A 22,632-nucleotide genomic window follows, 5' to 3' on the forward strand; every position below is an offset into this window, starting at 1 on the left:
TAGAATTTCACGTACTATTACTTTGACAGTGTTTCACACGTCCTTTAAAGCCACAGATTGTGCCAGTCTCTACAGTACTTCTACAGACTTCTGTCAAAAAAAGCCCCAAAGCAGACACAAGCCAAAAATCAAACTAGGTAGCAAATACCAAATGCTCAGCTTGGTTTCTACACCTCTCCTTAAAATGATAACACTAGAGATAAATAGTGTAAATACAATAAATCTTTTCTTGTACTTAATACAGCTAACTGGAAGGAAGCTGTCGAGAGAAGCATGTGTTCAACCTTAACCCAAAAAACGCAACCTACATTTTTTTCTGCTTAGATCACCTCCTCTCAGACTTCATGGCCCAATGAACCACTCTCAACCCTTGCACTCCAACTTTTAAAGTCAGGTCCTGTAACTGTTACTATTTAATAGGAAGTTGTGCACCCAAAGCAGAACACTTCTTCTGCCTTATATGTTATTGTTGGAGAGATGCTGAATTAGACGAGCGACGTTCAGATTTTCACTGCGCAGACCTCTTGTACGTTTTTTACAGCAGAAGCACAATTGACAGTAGACGTATCTTAGTTCTCATTCACAGCCTTCCTCGGAAGCCACTTAGTCCCCGGGAAGCAGCTTAAAAATTTATTAAATACGTTTTTCATCCAAACATCCTCTTCCTTTAGAACTCATTATCACTTAACATGCAGAGACAGGGACCAAAGCTGGACCCTGAACGTATATTTTTAAGTATGAATTTTGGGATGTGTCCCCCAACAAAGCGTTATGAAGGAAAATACGTTTATTACTGACAGCAGGTCAACAACCAGGGCCTGGGGGTGCGGGGGCCGCGGGGTGATAGAGGCCCCTCAGGTACATCCCTGTTTACCGCTGAGGCCACGGCAGGAGGAGGGCGATCCGGGGGCGCTCGGCTCGGCCCGGCCCGGCCCACCGGCCCCGCTCGCCTCAGCCCCGGCCCCCCAGCCCCTCTCCCGGCCCAGCCCACCGGCCCCGGCCCCCACAACCCTCTCCTCACGCCGGCCGCCGCCTGCCCGGACCCGGCCGCCCCCGCGCCCTCACTCACCCCTTGTAGTAGGCTTTCACCCGGACCTGGTGGGCGCTGTCCCCGCCGAGTCCGCCCCCTCCGCCACCCGGAGCCGACATGGTGCTGTTGCCGCTGCTGTCCCGCTGTGTCGGCATCCCCCCCTCCCGGCGGCGGGCGACCCAGCCCGGGGCGGCGGGCGGGCGACGGGACCGGGCGGAGGCGGCAGGGGTCACGCAGCCGCCGCCGTCCCTCGAGCGCGCCGCGGACCCGCCCCCTCCTCACGGCGCCAGCCCAGGGCGGGCGGGACCACGCCGAGTGAAAGGGGTGTAAACACTGGGATGGGGCGGGGAGCGCGGAGCCGTGCGGCAGGGGACCACGGGCGCTGCCCCACGGGGAGGCGGAGGCGGTCCGGGAGCAGCCGATCACCGGCTGTGCCGCCCGGGGAGGGCGGGCGCCACGCCTCGTCTGTGTGTGTGTGCTCCCCCCCGGCGCGGTATGTGGACTCTTCCCCGCACACACCTGCGGAGCGGAATGCTCCACGCCGAGGCGGAAGGGGGGAGGCAGCCGGCAGAAAAGGCGGCTGAGCTGGTATATCCAGCTGCCACCTCGTTGGCCCCTCTCCTCCCTTCCCTGGCAGTTGGTACAGCCCACCGCCAGGCACGCTGGGACTGCCGGGCGGCAGCACCGCCCTGGCGCCGGCGCGGCTGGGTCTGCGGCCTCCTTCGGTAGCGGCTTATCCTGCGGGGCTTCACCGCAGCCGGGAGAGGGGCGGAGGAGGAACGCCATCGTTTCACTTAGGTACAAACAGGACCCCCCTACGTGTGAGGGTTAAGAGCTCCGAGAGAGCCGCCGCCGGGTCTCGCTGGGCCGTCGGGTAGGACCAAGCCCGTCTGAGGGCCAGGACCGGCAGCCCTGGGCACCTCTCGCTGGCTCCTTGGCCATCAGCTTCGTGCCGTGACCCCGCCGCTAATTTTGTCACCACCAGCACCGTTTGAGAGGAGCCACAGAGAATTCGGGGTTTTAACACAAAGCGGAATTTTAACGCAGAGCTGCCCGGAAGCAATAGCACTGCGTTTCTTACGACTGTTGACTAAAATATTTTCTATAAGGATTCTAAAGGTGAAGTTTTAATTACCATGTATCAAGTGGCTAAGATATTTTTAAAGAGATATTTCTAAGAAAGAAACAGGAAGGATGTTTTTTTAACTAAGGGGGCGATAGGAGTTGGTTAACAGAAGGTATTTTATTAAAACTGTTAATCATAAACCACCTTATCACTGCAAGGAGTATTTCCTTCCCGCTTCGCCTATTTGATAACACATATTTACATTGCCCAACACTTCCTAACAGATGGATGTTTCTGGCAATCCTAAAACATAAGGAACCTTTGTTTTCTTCTCTTACAGTAAAACCAATTTCAATCGGCATCATACATAGATATTTTTATCAGAGCAGCACAGAGTTCAGCTTTTCCGTGCTCAGTTACAGGCCGCTACGCGAGATCAGCACTTTCTAATCCACACACTTTGCTCTTTCTCGTGCTAGCAAATACAGTAAAATAATTTAAGGCCCTATTTGGTGTTTGCCTTAAGTGTGGTTACAAAGCACAGAATTCTTTTTCATGCTACCTGACCTTCCTGCAGTGGTTGGCTGGGGTTTTTTTCTCCTCATAAAAAAGTTATTTGCTCCACCCAGCTTCCAGGCAGTCTTAAATCCTTTCTGAGCATCAGGAAGTACCTTGCTGTATCTACTCACCCATATCTTGCACCAGGACTTCCAATGTGTTTTCTATTTTCTACCAGATCTCCAAGGGTATTTCAGCATGAGTCTTCACCTTCCCTACACCTCCTTCTTTTTTAACCTATGAGAATTCCTATTTTCGCCTACAGAATCATCATCTGATCTTTTATACAAACAAGGCATCCTCATTAGAGCTGGTAAATTACCACTACTTGTCACAGGTAGTCCACCTGTGGTCAGTGTAACTGCTTCATCCTGCAACAGTTTAAGCTCATCTATAATGCTTTGGAAGGTATTTGAGTTTTATAAGACACTTGCTGAGGTTCTTTTCTTTGCAAAATACTTATGTATCCCAACTAGCTGCTAGACATCTGGCAGTTGTTTTCCCCCTTCATATCCAACTGTCAGTTTTTAATTATCAATTTTTAGCCAATTTAATTTTCACTCACACAACTGGTTCTCTGTCAAATATTTAGTGTCAGGAGCCAGCACTTCTGTCCAATGTAGCTGCTTGCTTCTTGTATCGTTGAGAATACAAGGAAATTTGAAAATACTAGTATGCCTGGAGGCTACAGAATAATGCTATGCAATTCGAAGATACAGAAGGTATTTCTTCATCACAGAAAGACATTTTGTGAAGAGAGAGGTGCCAAGTTTGTCAAGATGTCCCATGTAAGATTCAAATTAGGCTTATGTGGTATAGTGGCTACTTGTCTTTGTGGAGGTTGAGCTTTGCTTATTTATGCCAGGTAATACACAGGAGCTGCTACCACCTACAGACAGGAATTAATTCATCTCTGAACAATTAAGGTTAATTTAGAGGGAGAATTGGTCTTCCCCATAGCAGGGAAAGGCTCGAGAGCCAACATTTTGTAGGAAGGCACCGAAAGCTAAGTTAACGGAGCTAAAAGACTCTTCTGTTTCATATCCCTCAGAGAAGTTCACCACCAGTGTCCTGGTTGGAGCTGCTGAGATCCTTGAGCAGCCAATGTGGAAAAGCACTATGAGTAGATATTTCCCTGACTAACCTCTCAACAGCACTCTCAAATCATCACGTATCATTTCCCTACTATGGCAAAAGCATGACATTGCCCAGAGAAGCTGTGGCTGCCCCATCCCTGGAGGGGTTCAAGGCCAGGCTGGACGGGGCTCTGAGCGACCTGGCCTGGTCGGAGGTGTCGCTGCCCAGGGCAGGGGGGTGGAACTAGATAGTCTTTATCGTCCTTTCCAACTCTAACCATTCTATGATTCTGTGAAGAAAGCTTATTTGCCACAGCCCCTAGGAACATATCACTCAACTCTGCCACTCCCACAGGAAAATTGCAATTGTCCCTGCTGCCACACAGCGCCGCGGGCCTTGAGGGAGGCCAGGCCCCTCACCCCAGCAGGGCTACTGCTCCCCACCACAACCTCCCTGCACTACCGTGAAGCCACTCGTTCCCCCACCACGACCCAGAAGGGCCGGCGGTGCCGGCCGCTGACAGCCCAGGCCCGGCCTCACCTCACGGACGACGCCCAGCTCCAACGACAACATGGCGGCGGGCGCCGTCACGTGCCCGGCGGCGGCAACGGCGGCGCCCAACGCGCCTGCGCGGCGCCTCCCCCTGAGGGAGGCGAGAAGATGGCGGAAGCGGAGTGAGCGGCTTGTCCGAGGCGAGTCTCCCGGCGGGACGCGCGGAGGAGGGGGAGCGGCAGCGGCAGGCCCCGGCCAGGCCGTGGCGGGGCGGGGCGCGTAGGCGGGGACCCGCGCCCTGACAGCACCCCGGCGGCGGGCCAGCCCCCGCGGGGAGCGGGTGCCTCCCCTCCCGCCCGCCTTTCCTCCCTTCCCGGTAGCGCTGGGCCGGAGCGCGGCCGCCGGTTGTGGCGGCGGAGGAGGAGGGGCTGGGCGAGGCCGCGGCCCGGTGCGGGGGGCTGAGGGGACGGGACGGGCCGGCCCGGCCCGCGGCGGGGAGCGGCCGCCGAGGGGCCTGGCCGCCGCCTGAGGAGCCGCCCCAGGGTTCCCTTAGCGCCCCGGGCCCCGGCTGCCCCCCCGGCTGGGCCGCTCCGTGACGGTTCGCAGCGGCAAGTTGCACCGCGAGGCGTGGGTTGTATTTCCACAGAGCACTGTTTTAAATTTCCTTTTTTTTAAGAAAAATACAGAACCCCAAGGTTTGGGTAAGGTTGGCCTATACTGTAGCTGGAGTGGGGGGAAAGAGAGAGGGTTTATTTTGGAGCCTTGGGTCACATACAAAAATGCCCATAGGGGTTAGACTTTTCCTTTATTTTCTGTGTTTTGTACCCTTGGAGTAGTAAGGAGGGGTCATGAATGGAAAGAGTAAGAATAAACTGTATATCTTAAGAAAAAAAAATCCCAAATACCAAACCTATTTTCAAATACCAGTTATGGTTGCAGATTGGCAGCAGTGTTAGTTATTACCATGATGTTTACCAAAAGCCAAACTCTCTAAAACAGGAGTAGTGACATTCATATCCACTGTGAAGGTAGTTTAATGTTATTAGTATAGAATAGCAGGTATTTTTTTACTTTAGTTATTTGCTTTGACCAAAAAATATAGAGAACAAAACTTCTGAATATTTACATTAAGCACAGTGTAATTTGAAATTATGTGGTATCTCATACTGTTACTGCTTGAATAAATACTTATTTTCAATATAGTTTTCTGTTGTGCTTTGTATTTTGGGCTTGCTTAAATGTGTAGTGGTTGTTTAAAGTTGTGTTTTCTAAAACTTACTTTGCATTAGAGGTTCTTTTGAGTTAAAGTTGCTCACAGGCAATATCATTCTAAGTTCTTCATCGTATATTTAACAAAATTAATTTTACTGTAAGTTAGGAGTTTTGCCTTTTTGATAGCGCTGAGTGCTCAATGAACAATTTCCGATCATTATTTTCAATTGTACCAGAGAGGGTTTTTTTTATAACTAGAAGTGATCTCTACATATACAGCATTGTAAAGCAAAGCTGTAAAGGCAGTTTGATTTTAAGCCTGTATTGGTTTTTATGCTTTCTGTCATAAAATACCCATTTACTGAATTGTAATGGATTCTTGCTTCCCTTGCTAAAAACAACCATATTTTATGTATTTCCTCTTCTCCCTGCAGCATTCCACTCCTCACATTAAGAGAGGGGAGGTTTCTAACAAGTGTCATCTGTTGAAGCACATTACAGCTCCTTCAGCCGAGAGAGGGCACGCTGTTTCTGCGTGTTGGTGCTGTGCTGCCTGGTGTTTGCGTGGCGGTAGTTCCGAGGGGTGGCAAGTAGCCGTCTCATCTCGGCTGGAAGTGAGGTGTTAGAGGAGGAACTGAGATGCAGCTCAGCGCCACGCTACGCTGAACAAAAGTTTAGGAGCTCTTTCTTATTTTCCTTGTACATCCAATGCAGGAACATAGTGGCAAAATTATTTTTGGAAATGAGACACTTTCAGCTACAGGATTAACAGCTCTCACGGGGTGAACTTCTGATGGAATAGCTCGTAGAGTGGGTTAAATTGTAACTTCTCACTAATAATACATCCAAAATGTGGCTGAGAATGAAGGAAATCAAACATCCAATGTTGTTTTCTTAGGCTAATTTAACTGGTTGCATAACTCTCTGCTAAAACGAGCTAGACAAGTTGAAGGTGTAAATATTTTGATGCGCTTTTAATGTCCTCTGGAGGAGACAGGATTTTTTTCAAGGTACTTTTCAGTAGCATTATGTGAAATTAATGTAAAGTTTTTAGAAGTGATGTTGGTTTTGTTTCAATTGAAGTGGTTAACCATCTATGTTAGCTTGTGCTCTAATGTAGGTAGACAAATGACATCAATGATGCACAACAGATCCGAATTTTTAACAACAAAACCATATTTTTTTCTTCAGTTCTAGTAGTAGGGATCTTTGCTTTTAAAGCATGCTTTGTTGCCATGAATTTTCTTTGATGGCAAAACATATGCAAGTATACAATACAATGATAGGCGTGAGGTCCTTAGGTGATGGTGTATCTATTAAAGTTTAGTTCATAGAATCTGTTGGGTTGGAAGGGACCTTTAAAGGTCATCTAGTTATTCCAAGTACTTGGGAACTATGGCATCGCGTGCAGTTCTCTACTTGCAAAGTAGTGTTTTGAGAGGTGAAGATAGCAGCAGCAGCCTCCAGCATGGCATTCTGCTTTCGGCTGTGTGACTGGAAACTCCTAATTGTGTTCCTGTTTGATGCAGCATCCAATGGGCCGTTTGTTAAGCACTTGGCAATGATACTTTTTTCCTAGTATGTTGCAGCTCTCTCAACGATTATTTTTCTGAGCCCTTCTTTATTGTAAAAAGGAAACAAATCTCCTGCCCACCCGTTTTTTTTAACATCCTTTTAAAAGCAATAAACAGCAACTGTGCTATTTCCTGTTAATCATAATACTAATACTGAAAAAGAAACTAAAGTAAGCACCCCTCATATATTGAGATATGTGATTCATTCAGTTTTAAAGACGACATTTTGGGAGAGAGACTGTACTCTGCAACAGAGGGAAGACTCATAAGGTTGGGGAGGAATCATCAGAGATGCTTCAAATAGGTAGTTTCTTCCTTGGCTCTTGCTGTATTTTGTGAGACATTGCTGTAAAAAGTAAAAGCATTTTTCTCCCCATCCTTTCCATCTCTTTCCAAATAGAGCATGCCACCGGTGATTTTTGCCAAGAACATGTTTTGCTCTATGTACAGAATGGTCAGCCAGCGGTTTCAGCACTGTGCTGCGGGGAAGAGGGATGTGGGAGTACTGCCGTGTAGCTTGCTGGAAATCTTGCATGTATTCTTAAATTGGTCACCTGTTGCTACTCTCGATGGACGTTAGAAGATTATAACCGCATCTCTCAACAAATTCCGTCAAAGAATAGCAAATACTACAAATTTATCCATTTGAAAATTGTCTGTTATTCTACTCAGTGAAGCTTAGATTTTTTTGCCGTTAAAATCTGCCTACTGGCCTTCTGTTTGTGAACCACTTTTATTTCAATTCTGCCAGGCTGGACAAACACTGCACAATATGGAGAATGAACCAAACACAACAACATGTTCTGCGTCTACAACTACTATCACTACCACTTCCACTTCCCGGACACAGCTGCCACAGATCTCTGTCTACAGCGGCTCTGACCGGCATGCCGTCCAGGTACTGGGCTGTGAGATAGTCTTTCCTGTCCTGTACAGTGCTCTCAAATACAGGCATTGCGTGATACTTTACACAGGATGAACTTTCCATTCCTAATTGCTGTCTTCTTTCTCAGTATCTGACTTACTGGTTTTCAGAAGATATTGTTTACCGAAGGGTATCGACCACTTAAGAATAGTGCAGGGTACAGGCCTGCTTCCCAAATAAGGGAGGGGGCACGCTATGCTAAAAAGTTTGGGTTTGTCGCCATTCCCTAAGGGTATGGATTATTAACATAAGACTTTACAAAATAACACAAAGTAGAGCTGTTTGACCAACATTGACTACAGGGATCCAGAGGCATGTGTGTGTGTGTGTAACTGCTGCTTTGGGTCCAGCCCCCTCTTGCTGTTCTTTAAATTAGGTCTACTCAAACTCTGCGCTGTCCATTCTGTTGGGTTTGATAATTGAGTCTCTCCCACGCTATCCTGATCTTTCAAAAAGTGGACCATTATGTAGGAGTTGTTGACAAGAACCTAAGAGGCTTGGATGTTGTGTTATGAATGGTGTGATATTGTTGGCTTATTGTCAGGCTTTCCTTGAAGATGTGAATATATTTATGTTGACTATATCCTGTGACTTGTTTGAGAACAGTGGTGGAGCAAGTTCAGTATTACCTGATCGGTGTGAAAGAATTTATTTGGTTTTATTTCCTTGTAAAGGTAAACTTCAGCATCATGTCAGCATGGTGTGTACTTTGTAATTGTAATTAATTACCTACTGATTCATCACAGGTTATTCAGCAGGCCTTGCATCGTCCTCCTAGCTCAGCTGCTCAGTACCTCCAGCAGATGTATGCAGCCCAACAGCAGCATCTAATGCTGCAGACTGCTGCTTTGCAGCAGCAGCACTTAAGCAGTACCCAATTTCAGAGTCTGGCAACTGTACCACAGGTGAGAGTGAAGATTGCTGAAAAAGAATGGTGTACCACTTTCTAGAGTAGGACTACAATTCTAGAGCATTGTCAAACATAATAACAGGTTAAGTGCCTGAGCTTAAAGCCTCACAATAATTCACTGTTATATTTTAATGTCTTTGTTATTTTAAATTGTATCTTCCTCCAAACTATTTGGAGGATTTTGTCCAGTGTTATAGGTGCTCCAGTAGGCGACCATTCCATGCTTTATTGCATACATTATAATGCATCATGAAAATCATCAAACAGTAATAATATAAGTATTAAAAATAGGCTACTTCAGTCTTCATCCCACGATTTTCTCAAAAGTTGATGGGGAAAGCAATGAATAGCAATGTGTGTTAGTGGATTCAAAGAATAATAATGAACATCTGGTATCTTAGTGTGCTTTGCCACACATCTGGCTGCATTATAAGTAATGGCAAAATTCAACTTTAATTCGGAGTGTGGAAATGTAGGAAGTAAATGACATTTAATTTCTGAAGCACAGCTTCTAACATTAGTGGACACTGGAGGAGACCCATTTTGAAAACTCAAGCAGTGGGAAAGATTTCCTTTGACCTCAGTTGACCTTGTATTGAGAATACTGTCTTGCAGAGATAGGTGGTTGTTAATGATTTTACATGTAGAAATGCTAAAACGGAGTTAAAGACTTCAGGGATATAGCTGGCTGTTGTCAGAACTGAGACTGACTCTTCTATGCTCCTGGCTTTTTCTTCTATATCTTTTCCATTAGATTGTGGTAATGTATTGATTTGTCACTTTTTTGTGATGGATTTGTGTGTGTATCTACAGTTACCAAGACAGAGCAAAGAAAATCAGATTGGGGAAGGCTAAGAAGTTTTGGTATGCAGTCTGTTAATACAGAAATCTAAATCACCATCCCTGTATTCATCTGAAGGGCAGAATAGCGTACAATTACAGACACTTAGATGTGCATACATAAATTATCATTTTAGAATATAAGGATGTTCTTTACAGAATTTATAAAGTTTGCTTTATTTTTAGAGGATTATAAACATAATAAAAATTATTATGTGAGTTTTAATAATGTCAGTTTTTAATGATGTCACATTAACGGCTCTGAGCACCATAGGTAGTGAGCTGATCAGTTAGCTCCATCATTAACAGTTTGATAGACTTTACCTCTGATAGCTTTTGTTCAAGTCTTGATCTGCAAGAACCTGTGTGCCTGAAATTGGGTAGGAATTCAAGGCTTTTAGCACCTTGCAGATAGCATTCCGTAGTGCAGAGTGCACTTTGCTGAAAACTAATTCCACTGAGTAAAGCATTTTTACTGTTAACTCAGAGACAAGGTAATGGTAGAGAGGGATATTTCTGATGGTTTATGCAATAATATGAACATCACTTAAACACTTTTTGGTTTCAATATTTGACACATATTCTTGCTATTTAGGCAAGCCTGTCAGGTGGGAGGCAATGTACTTCCCCCACTGGGAGTGTCACTCAGCAGTCAAGCATGTCGCAGACCTCGGTACGTAACTGAACAAAGCCCTCCATCCATTCTCAACCCCTCTTGGTTATTATTTAACTACTTGGAAAACCAGAAAAGATTTTAGTATTTAAATTTGTATGGTTAAAGTTAGTATTAGTGAAACAGTAAATAGAAGTATGACGACTCATAAATGTTGGCTGCGCTTCCAGCATCTGCCAGCGATGCTGATGCATGCTGCCAGCTGCCGTCATTGCTGGCCAGCATTGGAGGCTTCCCCAGTCCCAGCCCACTCTTGGTGCTCTGAGGGGCAGCTGCTCACTCCACAAGTGCTAGTGACTGTTCAGACCACTGCAGGAGTCACTCCCTGAGCTTTCATCTTTTATAATGATTTCTTATTGGATTTTTCACATCAGTTTCTTTATTCAGGGCACTATTGTAGGTTAAAATCATAACTGTGTATCCGTAATGAAAGAGCACCAAATCTAAAGAATCCAAGTCAATGCTTACATGTGTATATATGAAACTGATTAAATGTTTATAGCATTCATTCTTTTATTGATTATCATCTTTTATCATGCATCTTTTATGCACTTTCAATAACTTTATCCATAGTCTAGGCATGTGCTCAGGCTTCAGTTGTTAGCAGCTCTGTGTTCAGTTCATGCTGTATTTCTTTAAGTGGCATCTTCAGATATGTAATTTGCACAGTCTTTTATGTACAGTTCTACAGTTGTCTCAAGTAGGACTTTGTTAGTCCTGCAGACATCCTGCTTATTAATCATGCCCTCAAGCTGTTCATGACTTCAGTGCATAGCTTCAGTGGTTTAACTGTATATTTTTTTAAGCTCTCATAGCATTGCTTTGGCTTACAGTTGTTAGAAGTAAAATCATTCATTCATTAAATTTTGGAGGGGAAGTCTTTAAAGATGTCTGATGTTAAACTAACAGAATAATTGGGCTGGGATTTTTCAAGGAAATCTTTTGAGTAAGTGATGAAAAAGAGCTGGGCACTTAACTCTGTTCGATTGGTTAGGAGAAAAAAAAGGCAAACTAAAACCACAACAGCTTTTGTTTGAGAAGATGCTAAAGAGCAATTGTTGAGGAGCATTTCATGTGAAATTGTAGAAAGTTTTAGTCTCCAGTCATTTTTAAATGTGTGTATGTGTAATGAGGATTCAAAGTCCATATATGGTGGCACAAACAAATGTCCTGATCAGGTTGTAGAACAACTGTAACAGAAGGTATCAGTCCAGTCAGATAATATAAACATTTATAGATGCTTAAATATTAAAAATCAGATATTTTTTCTTAACGTATGTCAAGCTCATTCTACATGTCCTGTAAATGTGTATTTCTATGAGGTATATTTTTCAGACGTCATAATATCATTGTTTATACTTGTAACTGCTTATTGTTATTTACTGCTAAACGGTTGCTTGCAGTCTAAGAATGAAAATGTATAATCTTGCCAGAATCCAGTTGTGTGATGATTGGCTCAATATATTTTTGGTATCTTTACAGTTCAGAGATTTCAACTGCCCCTGCCATTTTTGTCAAAGGCTTTCTGGCTTTAGACCCTAGGATGAATGAATTTCCATGACAGAAGCAATATTTTTGTTTCCTTAGATTAACCTCTCCACCTCTCCTACACCTGCACAGATAATAAGCCGTTCACAGACCTCCAACACCACCAGCAGCAGTATCACCCAACAGACTATGTTGCTGGGGAGCACCTCTCCGACCCTGAGTGCAAGCCAGGCTCAAATGTATCTACGAGCTCAAATGGTAAGTTTTGATTACAGTTCTTAAGCTTGGTTTTGGTCCATCCATTGTCATCCCCTCCCCGACCCCTCCAATAAATCTTAACCATTTCAGGTTTTATTTTGTGTCTATAAGTTATTTATGAATGTTTTTCTTTAGTTTCAGATAGCACTGAAAATTTAGTCACTAATTTGTGAATATGAGTTTTCTGAAACGCTGTGAACATCAGAAATAAAAGGATTGCTGTAACTTAGTTCCCTGGTGAAGTTTGCTTCAGTGTTTTTAACCTGGTCCTACTAGAATTATTAAATTGATCAAACATGGGAAAAATAGAAAAAGAGCACCTGTCTTTACTGGCTATGTAGAAGGGCATACTGGAGTCTGTGTTGTTTTCCAATGCACTGGTGTTGTGATTTAACCCCAGGCAGCAACTAAGCACCACGCAGCCGCTCGCTCACTCCCCCCCGGTGGGATCGGGGAGATAATCAGAAGTGTAAAAAAGAGAACTCGTGGGTTGAGATAAAGATGGTTTAATAAGTAAAGCAAAAGACACTCCTGACATTTGAGATCTCTTTAAAAATGTGGAAGACTGACTAATGATCTTTCTTCAAAGCCTTCCGTAAAGCTTGTCTTTGCTATATTGCCTATAAAGAAATTAATGGCAGTTAGGTATGCTGGAAGTTGGTAATTTCAGGTTGGTTGTATGATACCTGTTCTCGTTATGAAACTTAATTAGCCTAGGTAAAGTTGATATAACAACTCTGCTTGTTAAATAACATTTTGACAGATAAGAAGATCTTCTAAGTTCTGTTTCTGTAGCATTGTAGATACTGGGCTGCTCTCTTCATGTTTTTTACCCCTGTTTCGCTAATTTGTAATATTAGAGGAAAAGTTCTCTTTAAAGTGCTTGTATGAAGAATGATACGTGTGTGCATATATGAGAGAAAGATATTCTTTGAGTAAGTTCATCTGAAAAGAAAAAAGCTCTACATCGCTACACATAACTTCTGCATCTCTCTTTAAATATTGGGGTTTTTTTCCACACATTTTCAAAGTTTCAGTCTTTTACCAGGTGTGTTTTTCTTGCTTAACAGCTTATTTTTACTCCTGCAACCACTGTGGCTGCTGTCCAGTCTGACATTCCTGTTGTCTCATCATCTTCCTCATCTTCCTGTCAGTCTGCAGCTACTCAGGTGAGCTTGTGGAAATTTTTTAAAGGTATGTCCAGTAGAGCGTGCCAAAACTGAGATGTAAGGAAACATTGTGCTTAGTTTTACTTGCTTATAAAAACTGCTAATGGGTACTGGTTATGTATAACTTCAGTGTCTTCTGTTTACTATCATCGTACATTTAGAGGTGATTGTATTATATGTAAAATTGGGATCCTGGATATGACATTTCAGGTCTTCATATTTAGCTGTCATCTTTATGACTTCAAATAACTTCATGTTAGCAGCTGAACTTGTATCACCTTTTCACTGCTCAACATATTTGTATATCATCTGGAAAAAACATACGGCACAGCACAAATATATACAGAACATATTTGTCATAGTCTTCTGCTCTGAAAAGTAAACACTTACCTAACGAATTTATGCTCTCGTGAAAGATCTTCTCTTCTAGCTTAGCAATTTCTTTAAAAGCCTTTGGTAAACAGACCTCATTTAGAAATCTTTCAGAAATCCAAGCAAATTATACCAGTTGAACGTTCTCTGACCTTATGTTTGTTGACCCCTTCAGAAGATTCCAATAGACTTGTGAGTCACTGCCTCTCCTTTACAGAAGTCGTATTATTGCCTCTGCCTCAGTAGGGCACATGTGTCGGTGTGCTCAATAATTTTGTTCTTTATTAGAGTTTGTAGCACTGTACCAATTGTATTCATCTCATGAGTAGTGCTTGCTACTCAGCCTGCAGTGTTTCCTTTGGCCACGAGTGGATGTAGTTTCATCACAGACAGTACAAGATGGTCGATAATTTTTATTGTTTGAGCCATACTATGGAATTGATCAACAGATGTTTAGATGAAACTTGTCTTCATTGTATTTACTAGAGCTTCCATGTGTTTCACTGAACTGTTGTTCATATTGAAGCCAGCTTTGTGTAAGAACTTCTGAATGATGGCTGAGAGAATCGTTATGTCTTCCTTTTGAGAATCAAGCTGTTGAGGACTATTACTTGAGCTATGAGCTATTGCTAATGATTTGAAAACTTGTCTCTTCCCAGGCTTTTCCGGAAGTTTCTTGTGAGTGGTATGCAAGTGTTGGGAGTTACTAGTCTTTGCTATTGTTTGTCCATTGTAATAAATGTTCTTGTATCAGTCTGAATGCAGTCAAAGTGAGATCTTCTGCCACTGACTTTGTTGAATTAGTGCTCTTTTCTTGACGGTGTTCCTAACTTGTTTTAGCCTTTACTGGAGCTTTGCTTTCAGTTTGACTTGAATACAGCTTTGCAACTCTTCCTGTAAGTATGTTTTCAGTTGCTTTCTCAGCACATGTTGAGCTCTTTCCCTTTCATTTGTGTTTCCAGCAAAGCAAACGGCATGCTATGAGACTGAGAGTCTAATGGGAACCGTGCTTTCGGTATACGATAGGCTCGACTGTAAGACCAAGGCTTTTATTACTGGGTCCTAATAAAAGGGCATGGTAAAGCCTTCCTGCCATTGCTTCCAATATTTCAGTTGACCTTTTGCTTCCCATGTTGAATAGATTCCTCTTAACTGCAGAAACAAAGTCAGAGTCTGTCATTAGAGTGTGTGTGTCACTACGTAGGTTTGTCATGATTGAGTTTATTAGGTCACATACGGTATCTTCACACATATCTTTGGGGAGCATCCCCTTCAAAAACACCCAAACAGGTTCAGGTAGGTGTCTTCGTTTGGACTTCTTGTCTTCAAGAGTGACTGTTAAAGGATCTTGATTAGCATAAGCTGTTAGCCTCTCACAGAAACATAATAATCTCATACCAGTTGTTTTATTTGCCCAGACATCTGTTTATCTATAGGCTTTTCTCCTTATTTGCAGGCATTTTGATTGGACATATCACTAGACAAGAGTGATGTTTTCCTAGAACCTGGTTTGTCTTCTCTTTTATTAATCCTCTGTAGAGATCATCTGAGGAACTGATCATATGTAATAGCTTATTAGTAGCTGTTCTTCTGTGATTTGTTGTTCGCAGATCCAAAAGAACTTTTAGCTTTTCACTTCATGAGTAGAACCTTTACTTGCTTGGTGCCTGTATTTATTTGCAGTGCCTCTCAGTTTTTCGGAGAACTCTTTCTGTGCAAATTGAACAACCAAAGAAAAAAGTTAATTTACTTATGATGAAGTCTCATCTGAGTCTGCTTCCTTTTCGACGATGTGAAGACCTTAGAGATATGTCACTGTTCTGAGAACAGTGATAAATGGTATATCATTGAAGCTTGCTTTCCCTTTGCTTTTCCAGTACGTATCTGAGGGGGCCGGAGCTTGCTAGAATCCAGATGTGTGCTTATGAAGGATGTTTTTGGGCAAGCTCACAATGTTAAGTTCATCAGTTGAGCCTTCATTGAAAACACAGACTGCCCCTTCAGTGGTGGAGTTATCGTGCCTCATTATCCTTTACCACAGCTGCCTGCCTTTCCTCCAGATTCTGCAGAGCAAGTTGTAAAATGCAGACAGGTTACTGGATGGGCTAGCAGCTATTTTTGCATTTGTATCTTTGTCTTTTATGTTCAAGGTAAAGCGTATGACTTTACAGTCTTGTCCCTTCTGTACCGTAGGGTTTTAGAGGCCTACTTTGCAGAAGTCTGCCTGACTCGGTAACTTCCTGAGACATCATTGCAGAGGGACAGTAGAATCTCGCCCCAGGCCATAGAGCATTATTCAGTCAGATGAGCTGCTGTGGTGACCCTGTCAAACTGTTCTTCTCCCCTCCCAATGTTCAGTACTGCCCTATTGCCAGATGTTGTTAACCTTGGTTGTCTGGTAGTTTCTATAGCAGCGATGACATTGCAAAGGTCCAGTTTCATCCATAGTCAGTGAGGCAATGGAAAAGCTTTAACACCGGAACATTTTATTTTTTTTTTTTACCTTGTGACAAATATGTCCTTGGGGTTTCAGTCAGCTGGGCTTAGAGAAATGTCTTTGTTTACCATATTAGCCAACCCGAGCAAGTAGGCAATGCCAGTTAATAAGAAGTGTGTGTACATAGATGTGTATATTACACTTAGCCAAGATGTTTGTGAAAGTAAAATATGGTGATCTCACAGTATCATCTTCCATGTAGAAGTATCAGAGAAACTCAGAAGTTCATCAATGATTAGCGGTGTCTCAATGGCACACCTAACATGGCCTGTTAGGTGAACTAACGCTTCTCTCCTACTTACTCTTCTTCCCTTCTGCTTTTATACTTTTTTCTTTTCACATGCGTCCCCCTCATGTATGAGCTGGATGTCTCAGATGTGTTACCTTATCTGTTCAGGTGTGCTGAAGGTTGATTTGTACTCACAGAGATCGGATTGCGGTAAATGCCTCCTGCATGCCAATAAGGAAACAAATACTGTTATCTTCAGAACAGGATTTGAATGCATCCTGTGGTAACACACCAAACAGTAAAATGTCAACTAGCTGTTCATCACACAAGTACTAACTGTTCAATGTGGAAGGGATTATGTAAAGTATGATGTAAATTAGTGCTACAAGGGTAGTCTTTATCCTTGAAAATAAAATGCTGGCTCAGGATGTAGGATTGGAAAGGTGGCATCATTATTCACAGAATCTGGCTGTGGTATAACAGACGTTAGTGAAAATAATCACCAACTGATTTACATTTCAGAAGGCAAACCTTTTGTTTCATGTGACATTGGAAGTGTCATGATGAAAAGCTACATTAATATTGCTGTAGAAATAAAGGGCTCGGGTTTGTTAAGACATGGATAACATACAGCAGATTCTGATCCCACTGACTACCCAGGGCTCTGGTTTACGTCAGTGTCTGCAAACATACCTACAGACCACTGCACTTCTGCAACGTCAGTATAAAAAAAAATTGCATTTGCTTAAGATGCTTTGTGTCATTCACTTTGAAGGCACAATAAAAGAGAAAAAAATGCAAGTTTAAATTCAAATTAATGTTTATACTTCTCTAAATTCTGTGTCTTAAAAGATACTTTGATATGCAGATTTTTAACTTCTCATGTATTTTGATCACATGGGATGAGAAGCACTACATAACGTTATTCTTTTGCTATTTTTGCCTAGATATTTGGCACAGATGTTTATATGGTTTGGTTTTTTTCATGTTTTGTTCATTTCCCAGGTTCAGAACTTGACATTGCGCAGTCAGAAGTTGGGTGTATTGTCAAGTTCACAGAATGGCCCACCAAAGAGCAGCAGTCAAACTCAGTCGTTGTCTCTCTGCCCTAATAAACCTGTAACCAGTTCCAAGGGCAGCCAACCAGATCCCTCAGAAAGCAACAGAAAAGGCGAGAGCCCAACTCCAGAGTGTCGGAGTACTCCAGTCACACGGACATCAAGCATACATCACTTAATAACACCAGGTAGGATGAAAATGGAGATATAAGAAAGTTATTTTAATTAAAGTTAATTTGTATGTTATGGCTTTGTCAGAGTCCAGTGCTCTTTGATTGGATTCTCTTAAATATTCCATATGAGAGAGTTTAATGTTAATAGTAAATTTACTTATTCGTTGATATTGGATGTTACACAGGACTTCAGGAGTGTGATACAGCACTGTTTTTAAATCGTAATACAAGCATGATTCTCATCACTGGTCTGTCTGTATGCTTACGGTCAGGACATGTCATCCCCAATCTCTGGGAAGCAATACATGGTTTGAAACCACCTCAAACCTCTTACCGTCATCAAAATCTATTTTGCTGGGTTTTTTGGCTTTTTTTTTTTTCTGTCTTATCAGTGTCATCAGAACGTTCTTATATCAAGTACTTCTATAAATCCATAGGTAATAGTGCCCCAGAGTCTTAGTATTTCGTATCAAGAGATAAATCAAAATAAGCATGCAGTTGGTTAGATAGGCATTTACATTGCATGTAATGTATTTGCGTTTTAGCTTCTTTATTTTGAAAGAGTAAGGGTAGTCTGGATAATTGGTCTGAATTATGTGGAATTTAGCTTGGCTTAATGGCAGCTTTTAGAGAAGGAGTAAGACTGTGAGGCAGACGTTCTTGAGGTATTGAGCCCTAATGCTCTTAGAACACACTTCTGTAAGGAAAAATTCCATCTTCACTAGCAGAATAAACAAAAAAGACAACATAAATGAGTTGTTTCTCAAGTGGAAAAGACAAAGCAAGAAGTTGTTTGCATGTGGAGGAAAATATGTGTGTGCGCTGTAAGGAATTACTAGCGAGTCACTGGTTCACTTAAAGGTGATGTGTTATCTCTGGAAGCTGCACTATTCTTAGATTCATACCTTTCAGTCTGTGTGTTCAAGTTCAGGCACATACTTGGAAAGGTTTTAATTCCTACTGAGCTCTTGGAATTTTGTTTAGTCTCTTAAAATTGTTTTACCTAAACTTCAACTTAGCAGTTATCAATAAATCCTCTTGATTGTGACATGTTATCTCTTCCATTCCAGTCTGTTTCAAAGCAAAAGTTAAATCCATTTAAAGTTGCATGTAATTCTTAAATAAGCAAAGGGTTTTTCAGCAATAATCTTAGAAATAGCCCCAAAAAGATAAGTTTAGATACTTTTATATAGGAAGTACCTGTATATATATAAATATGTATATATGTAAAAAGCATGGGTATGTTCCCTTATTCATTGCTGCATTTGGCTTTGGAAATTGATGTATATTCCACTAATAAATTGTTCTTGTGTACTATATGCTGTCAAAGAAGATATTTCTAAACATAGATCCAAAGGGTTGAAAAAATTGTGCTAGTCTTACTTTAAAGTAAAAACTTCCTTTCTTTTAATATTTTTATAATGTTCTCTGTACTTAAAGAAATAAATACTAATTGTCACTTTTTTCCCCCCCTCACAGCTTCATATTCTCCATTGCAACCTCATTCTCTAGTAAAACATCAGCAGATCCCGCTTCATTCACCACCTCCAAAGATTTCCCATCATCAGCTGATACTGCAACAGCAGCAGCAAGTCCAGCCAATTGCACTTCAGACTCCTTCGGGTCAGGAACCCCCTCCGTCACAGCACTGTCTACCACTCCCAAGCCATGGTCTTCCTCCAGCTCCCAGCAGTGTCCAGTCTCATTGCTCACCTATTCACATCCATCCTCCGCCTCTAACACTGTCTCCTACTCCATCCCAGTCAGCTCAGCAGTCAGTAGTGGTATCTCCTCCACCTTCTCACTCCCCTAGTCAATCACCCACAATAATTATTCACCCTCAAGCACTTATTCAGTCACAGGCAAACTCCCTTGTGCCAACAGCTCTTCAGCCAGAGCAGACTGCTCCTCAGCAGACTTCTACCAATCCAGTTCGACCAATTGCACAGCCACTTAATCTTCCATCGCATCTTCCACTTCCATCTTCCCCTGCTGTACATATAGGCTCAGTAGATCAGCCCAGCTTGGTTTCCTCAGGCCAACAGATCGTGTCCTCAACACCACACCAGCAATATCCAGCCTTGCAGTCCACACCTATCCCTCTTGCAGCTCCTCCTCAGCTGTCAGCATCCTCAACCCAGATTCAACAGCTGCCGTTGCAGTCTGTGCAGTCTTTGCAAGTGCAGCCTGAAATTCTGTCCCAGGGCCAGGTTTTGGTTCAAAACACTTTGGTTTCTGAGGAAGAACTTCCTGCTGCAGAAGCTTTGGTCCAGCTGCCATTTCAGACTCTTCCACCTCCACAGACTGTTGCAGTGAATCTCCAAGTGCAGCCGTCGGTACCAATTGAAACTCCAGTGGTAAGTGGTAATGTTACAGCCCTTTATTCTTTATCCTCAGCTTCCCTAAATCTGGCCCATTGACTTCAGAGGGAGCTAAACCAGGTGGTAGACAGAGCACCAGAAGAAAACTACTGATTACAGAAATGAGTTTTAAGAAAACAATAGACATTTTCCTCTGATTTTTTTTGGCTTTTTGTAATGGATCATCAGTCAATGATATCAACCAAGAATTATGAGAGTGCAACTTTTTGACCTAAAATCTTGCCTCCTAATGAAATTGCAGCATATCTAAAGTTAAAAAAAGCAAGTAAATATATGTCAATGCTTACATCAAAATAAATTTTGATAAATACACCATATGGACTGTAAGCTTTTACCTCTTTATGTTAGTGCAAATATAATACAGGCAATTGAAATTCTGAGTTAGGAGAATCATCTCTATACTAGATACGAAGGTGTGTAGCAGATTATTCAGATAATAGAGTTCTGGGTAATTAATTTTGTACTAACATTGAAAAGATCCTCTTCATAATATGGGAATTTTTGATGCTGTCTTCGTGTTCCCCATCGCTGCCATTTTAATTTAGTTCAGTGTTAGTTTCAGACGTCAGCAGTTTGTAACTGAAGGTTTCAGCTTCGCTCACGCTGAGCCAAAATCATGTACAGTGAAATAAAACTATACGCATATAATGCTGACACTTAAGATGGCATTGCTAGGCTTTAGTGGCAACGTGCTGATGAGACTAATGTGAGCAAAAGAATCAACAGCTTTTGTAGGCTTTTTTCAGGTTAACAACAGGTTAAGGAAGAAGGTGTGCTGTTAATTTATATTAAGAGGGTAATGATAATCTCAACTCTCTGATACTTCATGTAGAAACTGGGCAAAAGAGTAGAAGCCAGGTTTGCTTTTGACAAGGTGGTGTTTTACATCCTAATTTGCTGAACTGGCTGTCAGTAATTCATGTAAATTTACTTTAATACTTTTGAGGAAAATACCTTATTATATCTGATAACCACTAATGCTTGATAGTCTTGGTGTACTCTTCTGAAATACTTGATTTGATTACACTGCAGTATAAGATAGAGAACAATTTGCAGACTTGTCATTTTGTTAGAAAGCTTGCATTTTGCAGAAGTGTTTAAATAGCTACAAATGTGTGCTTAAATAAAAATACAGTAAACTATAAAGATAAGACATAGAAAAAGTCAAGTTCTCTGGCCTGTTGGATAGAACTGTGCCTCTTTATATGTTGCTATTTGTAACAAAATACTGTAATTTCGCTGTGATAGACATTGTGATGTCCCCAGAGTTCATTGTTTTGTAGACATTTTGGAAACTATTTTATTAGGATTTGGAAAGTATTTTATTAGATTAGCATACTTTAACATTTTAACTGGTAATTTGTTTTAAAAACTGTATTTATGCAACTCTTTTAAGGTATTAAGATAGAATGGAAATCTCTCTAAAGCAATAGTTTGTTGGATGCAGATTTATCAAGTGGAGAATGTATGTGAAGAAGAGATGCCCGAGGATTCCGATTGTGTCCATATGGCTAGAACACCTACACCACCCACTTTGTCTCCACCAGCCATACCCTTGGGGAACGGAGAGGCACTTAATTCAGAAGATCCTTTGTCAGGTGAGAACAAACGTCAAACTAAGGTAGCTGTTCTGCTTAGAAACTTCTACTCGTTATTCGTGTTTTAAAATAAAAATCTATGATTTTGATCTTTTTTATAATTTAGTGCTATCATTTTTTAAGTAAAGGAAACTGTATAAAATATAATAGAAATCCATGTGGTAGAACAAATGGTTCAGTCCCAAAGGTGTAGCGTGTATATATATTTGGATAACATATAGCATGGAAAATGCTTGTTTGAGCTCTTTGGCATATACTTTTATACTAAAATCTTAACAGGATTGTCAATCTCCAATTAATCTTTTAAGTGATAGCTGTGTGATATGGGCACAATATGCTGACTGATCTGGTGTGAAGATTGATTTTACAGAATCGGGGTCAGCAGTCAGAAGTTGCTGTCAGAATGGTTGACTACGCTATATGATTCTTTTTGGCACCTTTTTTTTTATATGCCACAGTAAGGAGCTGTTCTAATGCAAATGCTACCAGTGAACATTTTTCCTCTTCAGTGGAAGATATACATGCCTGTATAAATTGTTGTCCTGCAAACTAAAGTAACTTCCCCAATGTGCTAAATACACAAATATAAACTCTCTCTATAGATATAGATGTGTGTGTATATATATATTTTATGCAGGTAACTGGGTGCTTAGTGATGCTTAGTGGCTTGATGTTGTATATACTTGTGACCCTGCAGCTTATTGCGGCTCAAAGCATCTCTGAAAATGAATTCTTTCGTTAGAAATACGTCAGCTGCTCGGTCTCGAGGATCCAATGTTTGAAAATACTGGTTTCTGCTTTTGACTTACGGATTTGTGATTTGTGTAGGTAATTAATGTCCAACTATGCTTATAGCTAGCAGGTGCTGAGTAAAGGAAAATGTTTACGTGAGAACTGTTTGTTTGTGGAATAGTCTGTAAAGGAAAACCATCTTGTTTTGAAGGTAAAATCTATAAACCATAGGAAAAAGGTTGTGTTACAGGATAATGAGTGCAGAGATGGGCGTGTTTATCACCTCTTAGTTCTGAAATTCTGAGCTAACAGTTGGTTAT

At 41.9% G+C, this 22,632-nt stretch overlaps 2 protein-coding genes across 15 annotated transcripts in view; one reads left to right on the forward strand and one right to left on the reverse strand.

Annotated features, from left to right (window-relative positions):
- PRKCI (protein kinase C iota) overlaps positions 1-4,402 on the reverse strand; it is a 31,943-nt gene extending 27,541 nt beyond the window's left edge. The window contains exon 1 of one of the 3 annotated variants that reach the window (XM_054204384.1): positions 4,272-4,402. Coding sequence is in view for 1 of the 3 variants with exons in the window: in XM_054204380.1 (XP_054060355.1) it covers positions 1,070-1,185 (116 nt within the window). In the remaining 2 variants the exon portion in view is untranslated. Of the gene's footprint in view, positions 1-1,069; positions 1,297-4,271 lie in introns of those variants that run through there. The other 2 variants (XM_054204380.1, XM_054204381.1) reach the window with 2 other exon arrangements.
- Positions 4,306-22,632, forward strand: part of PHC3 (polyhomeotic homolog 3) — a 38,902-nt gene continuing 20,575 nt past the window's right edge. For 5 of the 12 annotated variants that reach the window (XR_008466857.1, XM_054204367.1, XM_054204376.1 and 2 more), the window contains exons 1-9: positions 4,307-4,423; positions 7,761-7,907; positions 8,681-8,839; positions 10,280-10,357; positions 11,945-12,103; positions 13,174-13,272; positions 17,376-17,616; positions 19,081-19,958; positions 21,430-21,580. Coding sequence is in view for 11 of the 12 variants with exons in the window: in XM_054204367.1 (XP_054060342.1) it covers positions 7,782-7,907; positions 8,681-8,839; positions 10,280-10,357; positions 11,945-12,103; positions 13,174-13,272; positions 17,376-17,616; positions 19,081-19,958; positions 21,430-21,580 (1,891 nt within the window). In the remaining variant the exon portion in view is untranslated. Of the gene's footprint in view, positions 4,424-6,449; positions 7,314-7,760; positions 7,908-8,680; positions 8,840-10,279; positions 10,358-11,944; positions 12,104-13,173; positions 13,273-17,375; positions 17,617-19,080; positions 19,959-21,429; positions 21,581-22,632 lie in introns of those variants that run through there. The other 7 variants (XM_054204375.1, XM_054204370.1, XM_054204369.1 and 4 more) reach the window with 7 other exon arrangements.

The sequence above is a fragment of the Rissa tridactyla genome, chromosome 6 (genome assembly GCF_028500815.1).
Source record: "Rissa tridactyla isolate bRisTri1 chromosome 6, bRisTri1.patW.cur.20221130, whole genome shotgun sequence".
Taxonomy (NCBI): Eukaryota; Metazoa; Chordata; class Aves; order Charadriiformes; family Laridae; genus Rissa; species Rissa tridactyla.